At 32.7% G+C, this 12,216-nt stretch overlaps 1 protein-coding gene across 1 annotated transcript; it reads right to left on the reverse strand.

Annotated features, from left to right (window-relative positions):
* Positions 1-1,209: 1,209 nt before the first annotated feature.
* LOC124458319 (serine/threonine-protein kinase Kist-like) lies at positions 1,210-5,753 on the reverse strand. Its single transcript, XM_047008359.1, has 3 exons — positions 5,000-5,753; positions 2,229-2,804; positions 1,210-1,477 (listed from the first exon to the last, which is right to left on the reverse strand). Exons 1-3 carry the CDS (start codon positions 5,655-5,657, stop codon positions 1,395-1,397), a joined length of 1,317 nt encoding a protein of 438 aa, XP_046864315.1. The 5' UTR covers positions 5,658-5,753; the 3' UTR covers positions 1,210-1,394.
* Between the last annotated feature and the right edge of the window lie 6,463 nt (positions 5,754-12,216).

The following is a 12,216-nucleotide window of genomic DNA, read 5'->3' on the forward strand; positions in this document are numbered from 1 at the left end:
ATTTTTAACATATCGAAATACAATACAACGACGATTTTGAAAACGTTTGTCTTGCATAATGATCGATATTTTGAAGAGTGCTTGATTTTTCTTTACCGGCACATGACCCCTTATATCATTTCTCCGCAGTCAATCAAACAAACAAGGTATCTCTGCAACATTGTCTTGGCAACTTATGCTTTTTTAATGATCTTGTTGGAATAATTTTGATGAAAACACTTTGAACTACTCAAAGAACAGTTCTTATCAGGTACATTACATGATTTGTACTCGCCTGTTATTTTGAATCGAGAGGGAAGCGAATATCAATATTTCAATGTATTTTTGTTATATTTGCAATAATATTTTTATCAGGAAGGGTGAAATTCAAAACAAAAATTGAGCAGTGCTCAATGTATAAATATTCATCCCCACTCCAATTTGCATTCTTGATTTGCCCTCTCCCAGAGCATAACAATCATTTGCTAAATGATTGGAAACATAATGAACTGCTTAAGATAAAAAAGGATGACAAATGTGTGTTGTCTGCAAAAGATGAGATGGACACAGCAAGCCACGCGGAAAGTTTTGCTTTTTGCTAAAAAGTATTTTCTTGTCAAATGGCTATCACGGGAGATTTATCGAGAAACTCTTTTATAGCTTTGACAATAATATCTTTGTCGGATCACATAAATGTCCTGTTTACGTAAACCTACCTCGGATAGGTTTGATTGCCGAAAGTAATTTTGAACGTGCGTTAAAGAATACAACTGAAAGGACGTTATACGCGGTTAAGTTAAGATGCATATTTTGAACGAGGACAATACTGCTACCGACACCTAAAGATGTCCTGCCTGCTTTCTCTACAAGTTCCGTTATGAATTCAAATGCAAGTGTGATGCTGGTTACGTAGGTAGGACATCACAACAGCAGGGTTGCCAGATATTGTTTGCCAGCGGTTGCGATAGTACAAGCCGCGTAGCCAAGTTGGGGTGCAAGTTGCCAAAAAATCATCGTCAAGAAGGGTTTTCATGCATCATAAAAACATGTTTTGTCATTTTTGAAGCTCCTCTTTAAAGCGTTGCGTTGTGCTTGATAATGATTCTTTAACATAGGTCTTTTGATACTTTCCATATATATACTATTTCTTATTGCAAGATCGTTCGATGGTGTCGTTTTTAATTACCTTAGCTTTATTATTTGACACAAACAAAGTTTAAAAAAAACTTGTGAAATGGTTCAAATGGACATTTTCCCATTCGATTTCTTTAAAAAAGCTATTAAAAATTTCATGTATTGCGTGAAAATAAAAAAAACCTAGCATTTTCTTGGGTTTTCAGAAAAGTTTATACATTATGTACATGGTCTACAATCATCGTCATATATTAAAGTACCTAGAAGAGTATTGTAATTGTTTAAATTAATTTCTTTATTCTTTTGTTGCTATTAGTAAAGGAGAAGGGTTGAACAGATTGATTGAAACATTGTGCAGCGACCCCTACCCAAAATAAAGGGAATAAACAGTAGATCAACTTTGTGTGGAACTGGCTGTTGTATATTTTATTAGATTACTGGCTACCGTGAGCCATTTCATCATTCCTATTGGCGAAAAAAGCAATTAAATGGCTGTGGCTGCCACCATAGTAATCACATGCGTGACCAGATATGCAGAGCGAGAAAAAAATTAAATGGTGAAGTTCTACTGTATATGCTGCTGCATATTCAATATACTGTGCCCCAGCAACATACTTGTAAAAACACCTGGATTTTACAACGTAATTCTAGTGATTCGAAAAAAGTGTACGAAAAGACGGTGAAAGAGTGATGTTTCATAGATGAGCACATTTAACTTTTTATACACGGAAACAACATTGGCACGTTGACCCAGACACGAATATTTTTAACAAAATTTAATTGGGTGGTGTGATGCTGCCAATGTTTAATAAAAAATAAGACTTAATATGAAACCAAAAAGGTAAAAACCAAGTTTACAATTTATGCGGAGGAAAAAAAGGAAATCGCAAGGTAAAATCTCGACAAATCATAAAGTAATACAAATTTTCTGCCAAGGGCAACATTAAAATAATTCAAGGCAACCTACACAGAGATTTCAACAGCCACTATAAGGTATAGTGGCTGTTCCGATTAATCAGCTTAAAAGTCTCTTGTGACTTAGTAAAAATTATTAGCATAAAAGAATTCAACAGGAAAAAATGTTGTCACTACCACTTTTCCATCAAAATATCTACCTGTCAAAGATTTTTGCGCAAGAGAGCTCTGATCAACATCGTTAAATTGTACATATACGTTTCCAAGTTCTTGAGAGATTTTTAAGGATACAACTTCACCAAATTTTAAACATTCTTCCTTTATATCAGAAAGGACATCTTCAATATCTTCACGAAGAGTTTCGACTAAAATATGGACAAAGCGAAGAACTCTGCAAGGAAGAAGTAGTAAATCCTTTACATCAGCTCGAGTACGTTCAAACGCACACGAATAGTTCTTTAGAACATAACTTGGCGAGAAACGTTTTCTGGGATAGCAGTTTAGAAGTCCTGATACAAAATAAACAAGATCCAGCAACGATTTGTGCGGCAGTCCATTAAAACTATTTTCAAATACTGTTTTTATTTTTGATGTGTTTAAGCAGCTGATTCTCCCGTTTTTGCAGTTTGAACAAATTAACACAGGTTGCTGAGACCTGTTTTCCAAAAACACCCCTTTTCCAGTGAACACAAAAGTAATAACAGCGCCAATTGACCAAAGATCGATTGAGCTGTCTAAATAAATAGGTAACTCATCGGCAACACGACTACGTCTACCTAGTAATAAAAATGGGAATATCAAAAGAAATTTGCGCATCAAAAACGAATAATAGAATCTCCACTAGTACAATAGCAAAGTATTTATCAACAAAAGAGATCATTTAAAACTATTTAACAAACCAACAAGCATTACATGAATTAAAATCTGACACTCACAAAACAGGTAAGCTTAAGGAAATTGAAAAGGAGTTCGCGGGTTAAACACATTAGTTAACAGTTTTGTACAACAATATACCAAGTTTCCATGTCCGTGAAGACGTGCCACACACTGTCTATGTAGCTACAGATAACAATATTTCACAACGACTAGTTTAAAGTCTCAGCATGCTTTTCAGAATGCAAAAAATGTTCTGGCTATTCAATAAAAAAGTCGCTATCTTAATTATGAAGAAATAAACAAAAGCGCAGCGTAAAGAGTCAGCAAGAACAAAATTTGCATGAGCATTGCAAGCCCGTGAACAAAAAGCACGTGCTTTATCGAAAAAGAGAATGTTAATTACCGTAAATGCTCGAATAAGCGCCCAGCTTCCAATAAGCGCCCCGCTTCGAATTAGCGCCCCCTAGGACTCAAATTTTGAAATAAGCGCCCCTTCCAATAAGCGCCCCTCGAGAAAAGACGGGTTTTGCTAAATTTTCATACTTATGTTACAGTTAAGGTCACAAGAAATAAAATACCAGTGTCATTTTCACGTCAAAAATCCGAAAATGAAATAAGCGCCCCTTCCAATAAGCGCCCCTTCCAATAAGCGCCCCCCTCTCGCCTCCAAAAATTAAATAAGCGCCCCGGGCGCTTATTCGAGCATTTACGGTATTTGGTGGCATTGACACAATGAAGGGATCAACAATCTTTTATACTTTGAACAACCTTGTTCGATGTCATATAAAAAAAAACACCCTCATTGCGAGAATATTACAAATTTTTGCTTACTAACAAATAATTGTTTGCAATTGCAGTACAATGCAGTTGAGGACATTTGGTAAAATACCATTATACAGTAATGACTATAATGATTAATTGACAATAAAATGTCATTTTAACAGAAAAAACATCGTTGTGAAATTTTAAACACTAAAAATTCTTGCATGTTTACCTACATTTGAAATCAGATTTAATCAACTGTTTCATTTTATTTTCATCGTGTAAAGGTAGTTTAAAATCATAGGACATTATTTTCTGCTGAAAAGTTGACAATAGTCTTGGATACTTTATATGAATTGCACATTCCAATAACAATGTGGGCTGGTTGCTGAATACTATTATTTACCATTGTACATGCTACATTTCAATTAACTTTCTCAGAATCAGGACATTTTTTGATGAAGAAATTGTGGAATGATTTTAACACTGTAAACATATTTATTTCAATATTTTTACAGGCTGCATATTTTGCACAAGGTTAATGTACCCTGTTATATTTTGCTATATGAATTACAACCAAAACATGTATGATAATGAGCCCTTATATGTAGAAGACAGAACCTGCATTTGCATTATGGTTTCTTGTTAACAGCAAAAACTATCACTTTCTGATAAAAAAAAAAATTATATATACCCACACTTCTCATATATATGAAATCAATTATTTTTGCATGTGCACTCGACTAAATATATTCATATATATTTTGTCGAGTGCACATGCAAAAATAATTGATTTCATATAACCTCAAAAACTTATAACATAAATATGAATTTTTTTGAGTTTGCCATTGGCAGAAAGGCTTGGGTTAAGACATCAGCTAATATACCTAAACTTATGCCCTTCGATTATGGCTCATTAGAAAATGTCAATTCTTCAATTTAATGTTTTCAAACAGTAATCAACATATTGTTTAATATAGGGGAATTAATGAAAGTAAACAACTGAAGGAGGTGTGCAGTGTGGCCTTATAGGCAATTTTTTGTTACTACATTTGGTCTGATGAACTGAGACTCTCTCTCACCTTGTATATATAAATCAAAAACACAGAAAAGGGGTGTGTTTAAGCTCATTAGACAAGGTCTTGTAAAAATAGTTACTTATAATAGTCACACTTGAGGAGGGCTTATTCATATCATTTACTATATTTGGAGATTTATTTTGAAAAGGATTCCACTTTCAAAAGAAATCAACCAGGCATGCATATCAGAAAATATGATATTATATGGCACGGTCATTGCTACTCAATTAAGATTTTTTTAATGCTTTTAATACCTTGTTTTATGTTATTATTCCACCAAATCACCTCAGGAGCTTGGAAACCAGAACTTTGTAATTGCTGTCCAAGATTTGGTCCTTTCATCTCATTGAAGCTCAAACTAAAATCAGCAAGCTCAAAGTTTTCTTTATTGCCATTCCATAAGACGTTACTTGGCTTGATATCAGCATGTATTATTGCAAGACTTTGTGATAAAAATTTTACAGCTGAGAGCATATCAATAAAAAGTTGGTTAACAAAATTCATTGATATTTGGCTCTTACCATTCATCAGTAAAATTTGGTTTAAATTAAATGTCAGAAAATCCAAAATCAGACAGTTTCGTTCCAATATTGTACAACTATGAATGTAGTTCACAACATTTTGCACCATGCCTGACTTGCAATACATCTTGACATCAGATAATAGTTGCACTTCATTTTTAAATGAAAGTTCATACTTTGCCCCAGCTTTGTACACTTTCAAAGCAAGATTTTCTCCGCGTTTATTTGTGATTTTGTAGCAATTTGAAAAAGTTCCATGGCCACATAGCTTTGATATTTTCCAATTTTCCCCTTTGAACCAAAGTGCAAATACACTAGGAAAATGTGTTTCGTCGCATTCATTGCAAGCTCTTTCTTTCATAATTTCATTAAAGCTTTCGTTAAGTAGCATTTTTTGCGTTGAGTAACATTAGAAGCCATAACTCTCTCAAAATTTGAAGACATAATACACATCGGATGGTCTTACATTGGCAGCCATCTTAAATTTGAAATCACTGAACTGTTCTTTGTTGTCGCAACGGCGAGCAAGGCAGCAAACCTAAAGCTTTCAGCTGGCAAAAGTTAAGATTTTAGCTTACGAAATGCATTATCGATAAATGCATTTCGTCTTCTTTATGTTAGTTCTTGAGCCTTGGAATACATTTATATGGAGTTGAAAAAAATCCCAAGCTCGGTTTCATTTTGATTTGTTTCTGATAAAAACATAATTGACTGAATTTCTTCACATCTTTCAATTTTACAGTCCTAATTTTGGACCAGAAGTTACGTCTGTGCAGAATTATTGCAATTCCTATTTCTTAATAGCCTTTTTATCAGCGATATGGAAATGCAATTTGGTGGTGGATAAGGATAAGGCAGGAGGAAGACGGGGTCAGACATGCGGAACTTTTAATGAAAAACCTGGCAAATGGTCAAAGCTAATGGGTTAATTGAATTTTTTTCATAGCAAAAGCAAACTATCTCAAAGATTTTGTTATATTTATGTAATTATTAAGCATTAATTATTAATTATTAACGGTCAATTTAACAAGCACGTGACTTATTACCTTTTTACTTATACGGCAATCTTTCGGTTTTCTGTATAGTTCCATTGCATGTGACATCACATTTTAATCACGTAAACATTTGGAAGACAAGAAAACTTTGTATTTAAATAGAAAAGCAATTTTATTGTTAAGAATCGTAAGTTTTGCGCAATTTATGGCTGTTTAAAACGTTCTGAGATAAATAATTAAGTTTTTATAGTGTACCAGTTGTGAAAACAAATGAAACAATTTATTGCATGATTTGCAAAAGAAACGTTGTTCTTTGTGGTATTGAAGAATTGTAGCCTGTATTTTGTTGCCGGTAAGTTAGTATGGTAGAAGAACTTTCTTTTTTGTACTTTCATACAATTTCTGTTTCTTCTTTACAATGGCAGGGAACCATCAGCTCTAACAAAACAAACTAATCCAGACTTGGCTCCATCTAAAACCTTGGTTAGAAACATATCTCGAAAAAGTTGATGTTCATCGCTAGGCTCGTATTTCTGTAAGAAATGTGACAAGAAGATGATGTGAACTGGCCGAAACTTTACTGTCTGTAGTTATCCCACATATCTTTCTTACCAAACTTGTTATTGAGGAATAAAGAGCAACATTTACTCCGTTATTGGAACCAAACAACAAATATTTACAAATGGAATGAGTTATGGGGCAATCATGATAATAGAAAGCAACATCAAATCTTCACGAGAAATCTTTCTTTAATAATGAAAATAAAGTCCTCTTCTACACTGGACTGCAAATTGGAATATATTGTCAGCAACATTCAAACTGGTACGCCTCTATATAATGCATTCTTCGAAATTCTAGTATTTTTGTCCCTATTTAGGCAAATGCTATTAACAATAATGAAATTCCAACTTAAATCAACTGGTAGAGATTTGGCTTATAGATTTGAACGTATTAATAAGGGAAGTGTGTCACAATTTATAAAAGTAATTTATTTTCTTTGTAATCAATTAAGCTATCTTCTTTTATGGCCTGACAGTGGAAAACCTTGCTTATGGATTAGAGAAAGCACTGCCCAAAATATTTTGCTTTTTTAGACTGTTTTCATGATCCTGGTTAACCTGGATTCAGTGAGGCGTGAAATCATTTCGAGGGAATGATAGCAGGCAAAATTTCAACGTTAAAAATTACAGTTGTTTGTTAAATGGCACAAGTCATTCTTCTTGTAATTATCAAGTTAGGCCCAATTGTTTGTTTTAAATTTAAATGTTTTGCGTAGTTATTAAATCAAAATATTGTGAAACTTCTCGAGAAGAAAATTGAATCGTTTCCATTCGCCAGAATTATTAAACGCTTGGCTGAATCCCGGCTACCCAGGCTCATGTAGTCAGCCCCTTAGACTCTTGGACAGGGGCTGGAAACTGTTTTGGTGCGACAAGCTGCTTTAAACGTAGCAAAGGCGAGAATTTGCTTGGTCTCTTGTTTTTTCTTGAAAAGCTTTTTGTTGCTCAACTGTTACATTATGGCAGTCCAATTTTGACTTTTAAAGTTTCAGCCTATTTTCAAATGATTTGTCAATAAGTGTTTGAGCATAAAATCTCTTAAGATAAGTAGTAGCAAGTCAGAATGCAAGGTTTTTTATATAGCTGTCGGAATTCTTTTTCACCAATACTTGCCAAACCCATCCATTAATAAAGCTCTCATATCTATCAAAAAATGCATGCCAACATCTATGTATCTTACTGAATAGCAAAGTTTGCCATTGATTTTTAAATGAAAGTTCATACTCAAAATATTCGTTTAAAGAAGAAAGAGCAGTACCTAAAGCAATTCAAGCAATGTACCGCGTGTGCATACTATTAGCAGCTGTAAGACAGAGAAATAGAATACTTAAAGAAAAACGTTTTAGAATTACAGAAGCCATTAAAGATCATCAATCCATGAAGATTATTTTGCTGTGGTGGACACATTAAGAATTAATCGATCAACAGAATACGCTATGCAAATATGCTGTTTAGAATATTTTTTGGCACAGCAAAGTCTCTGTTTTACAATATATGACGTGCATCAATTTCATGTTATCGATATAATACCCGTCAAGCTGAATTCATAAAGCAATTACAAAAATCAGGTAAAAGCATCATCAAAAAATACTCAAGAAATGTAATGTGAGTTAAGAATTTACTTGATTAGTACATCAAAAACCTAACAGAAAATATGGGCACATTGTTGTCAGTAAAATTGATGATGCATATCAAGGGAAGGCATGCTAAACATCACTAACGGAACAAAAGGTTGACAAATTACCAAAATTTGTTCTTTATCTCTTTCGTTATTGAACGTATGTAGTATATAAGCATTGTTTTATTTTTCCCTGCCATTTCATCAGTACTTTTAAAACCTCAACTTTTATTGGATCTAGAGCTGCAATTTCTTGCATGCATCCTGAAATTATAAGATTTTATAAGAATTGCAAACGAATGCAGGCCAATCGTTGCAGATAGTGTACTATCACCAGGATCTTCATTGCGTAAGAGAACTGAAGAGCTTATATCTGCTATATTAACAACAAACTGACAACAGTATGCATATGTTTCTGTGATGGATATCAATCTAAGGACTACAATGCGTTAAAAGTATAAATAAAGAACTGTAAAAGAACTATAAATTTTGGCAGATCGGCAATGAATTCAAATACAAATACACGCATTTTCTATTTTTAAGATTATTATTTTTCTCTATTTCTATTTTTAAAAGGAGCTTTCACCATTTTGCTGAAACTCTTTATGCTTTGCATTCTCAAGGAATACAAAAGGTGCACTGCCGATCATTCTCAAGGAAAACAAAGGGTGAACATTTCTAATTATATAACTTAAAAATATATAATAGCGTCAATAATTACAATAATAAGACAAGATAAATTTTCTATCACCTTATAAAATGAAACTCATTTTTCTACAGATAAGTATTGTTTAATAATACAAGTCTTAATCTTATGTTTAAAAATATGAATTGTCTCAATAAATTGCAATATATATGCAGTTATTTGTAACACTTGATGTTCTGCATGATATGTATTAAACAATTTGATAAATGTCAGCTGTTCTGTCAAAAGTTCAAGAAAAACTTTTGATCAAATATAATATAAGTGGAATATTACTGATAATAATGGCATAAAATAAATACATTCGAGCTGTGAAACATAAAATAAGGGAACCTTCTTCATGAGAAAAGGTTTAATAGATAACAACAGAGGTAATAACGCAAGTGTTAACAATCCTAACCCATTGACAACGTAAGTGGTCTATAATTTCGTGCAAGCACTATTCCTAATGTGCATTTTATATATACGACGAGTTTTTTTAAAATAGACATGTTTCGAAATCTCATGATGCCATCTTCAGTATAAGCGAAATAATAAATGATACAAGGCTTATATAAAAGTATTATGATTCATAAATTCCAACAATATTAAGGAAATAAGATAAATTAATGGGGAGCGTCCGAGCGTGTTATAAACTAAATATTGTGATGAATTTAAAAACTTGAACTTTGAGGTCAGGGTTAGTTTTCTTAATGTGGAGTGCTTCTTTGATTTTAAGGGAGAATGAGATGTCGGCAGTGTCGAGGATTTTGAAGCAAGAGAGTGAATAGTTGGTTTTACATGAGTGAGATTTAAGAAGGTGTCGGTAGATATGAGAGTTTTTGTCTGTTGTGGTATGTTCCCTGATTCTGGTGGATAAATGGCGCGAAGTTTTGCCAATGTATCGGGAATTACATCCCGCACATCTGAATTCATATACCACCATTGATTTAATTGAATCTGGGATTGAATCAGGGATTGTGAATGGTGGTATATTCCATATATACTGTTCTCTATTCCAAAGCCATCATCAGAAATTATTTGCATTTAGAAAAAATTATTTGCGTCATCAGACATTTTTTGCCTTTACAAGGGACAATATTTACACTGAAATTTTGCTTTTTTCTTTGTCCAAACTGATTGTTGTATTGGAGGAAGTGAACGAAATTTATTATCCAAAGATACAACTCATGTTATCGTGATTTACATTATCAACTGGACATTATGGTACGTAGTGGGTATAGGGTCAGAAGTCTCAAAACCAGGAACAGACTGAATGGTGTTTAAATATAAAAGAAAAGATAAGATTTTTAAAAATGCAATTGATTACTATAGTGAATAAACTGAAGAGTATTTTGAATGTGGCAGCATTGCTGAAGAGCAATCATTGCTAATTATAAACTTGTTTTCTTTAACATCACAATAATTGAGACACTTTTGTTTTTAGATTGTCCATAAATAGCTACAAGGATCTACGTGTCAATATAAACAGACGATAAAGGCAATGACACATCACCCTAGAATGTGCTCAATTTTAGTAGCAATTTTAATAAGTTGCCGATTCATCTCAAGATAAAATTAATGATTTCAAAACATAATTAGATAGATTTACATTAAAGAAACCTACCTATAAATTTCTCTTAAACATGTGACTGAAATTGGAACTTGAATATTTAAGTGTGCCACTTGAGGTTTCAAAAACAATTGTCTTATTTTCTGTAGGAAATAAATTGAAAGGTAAGCGACTATTATAATAACATGAATTTACAAGAAAAACATAAAACCTTCCCCAATTCCCAGTTAAAATATCCTTCTAAATATTATCTGTTGTGTGCAATGTCGCTAACTGCTGTTAGTGAAGTCTATGTTTTGGAAACAGTCAGAGCGACAAATTTGACGACATAGGGGACGTGGCATGGTCGTAGTTTGTGGGTAGTTTCTGTAAACATATTTAAATTTAGCGAAAATTTACCGATAGATGACTAATTTTTCAGACATGATTGGAGGGTATGGAAACCTCCCCGTTCGCGACGCTCTAGCTTAAAGCATTTGGAGACGCAATAACATCAAGTCTATATTATCAATGAAGTTTATGCAGCAGTGATTATAGTAATTTTTTGTTATGCAAATAACACAAATAATGCAACAACTCTTGAACTTCCTTAATACATAATGAAGGTTAATAATGAATGCACTATTATTACACAACATTGATTTTTTCACAGGAGCAAACAGACTACTAATTCATTATATATAGGCATTCCAAGGTTTCTTCAATTTCCTATGACATTATACAATCAGAGCTTTTGACTACATGTACCGACCACCAATAAACTGGAGCTTCTAGATAAGCATTTCTTAAAGAAATCAAGCTTTATATAATATTAAAAAAATTTAAAAAAAAACACAGACTATACTTTAGAAATGCTTGTACGTTTTAAAATTATAACCTTACTTAATTTTGCTTAATTGCCTGGAGAAATTTAACTTAAAATGATGCGATACTATAAAATTTGCATCTTATGCTGGTGTTAGATTTAATAAAGATTTCTTTATTTTTATTAGAATGCTTTTTGATAAGAATGTTTTAGTTTGACAACCGTTTCAACAACCTGAAAAGTTTTTCAATGTATTTATTTTGAGGTATAGTTATAATAATACCCTATTTATATTCCGTTCTGTCAAACGTTTTTATTCTTTTAATAGAAAAGGAGCAGATTTTAGAGAAGAAAAATAAAGATTTATTAGTATCTGGGATTCAAAAAAATTAATAAAACATATTGTTGTGTAACGTTATAGTTCATATGTTTAAACTTATGTAAGAATTTTTGTTTTTCCTAACATGAAAAATAAGGTTTGTTTTATATATATGGCGTTATTGACATTCACTGAGTGTTACTACATGGTATTGACACACGCTTACGCGTATAAACATAATTATAATTTGTCTAAAAATGCCAACATAATACATCTGTTGTGCGGAAAATGTCATTCATAAAGTGCTTCAGCAAAATATTTTTTAACATGTTTTATGCAATGTCACTTGTAAATGAGAATTGTGTTGAGTGCATTGTGATGCATATCCGCTTCAGCAG

The sequence above is a fragment of the Xenia sp. Carnegie-2017 genome, unplaced genomic scaffold (assembly GCF_021976095.1).
Source record: "Xenia sp. Carnegie-2017 unplaced genomic scaffold, XeniaSp_v1 HiC_scaffold_6, whole genome shotgun sequence".
In the NCBI taxonomy this organism is placed as follows: domain Eukaryota; kingdom Metazoa; phylum Cnidaria; class Anthozoa; order Malacalcyonacea; family Xeniidae; genus Xenia; species Xenia sp. Carnegie-2017.

What these genes read in the sequence shown, in the direction of transcription:
- LOC124458319 (XM_047008359.1), bottom strand. Translation starts at nt 5,657, where the DNA reads ATGCTACTTAACGAAAGCTTTAATGAAATTATGAAAGAAAGAGCTTGC. An exon ending in GAATAATAACATAAAACAAG is followed by an intron (nt 2,805 to 4,999) that starts GTATTAAAAGCA and finishes TTTTATTACTAG; the next exon opens with GTAGACGTAGTCGTGTTGCC. An exon ending in TGCGCAAAAATCTTTGACAG is followed by an intron (nt 1,478 to 2,228) that starts GTAGATATTTTG and finishes TATTTTGGGTAG; the next exon opens with GGGTCGCTGCACAATGTTTC.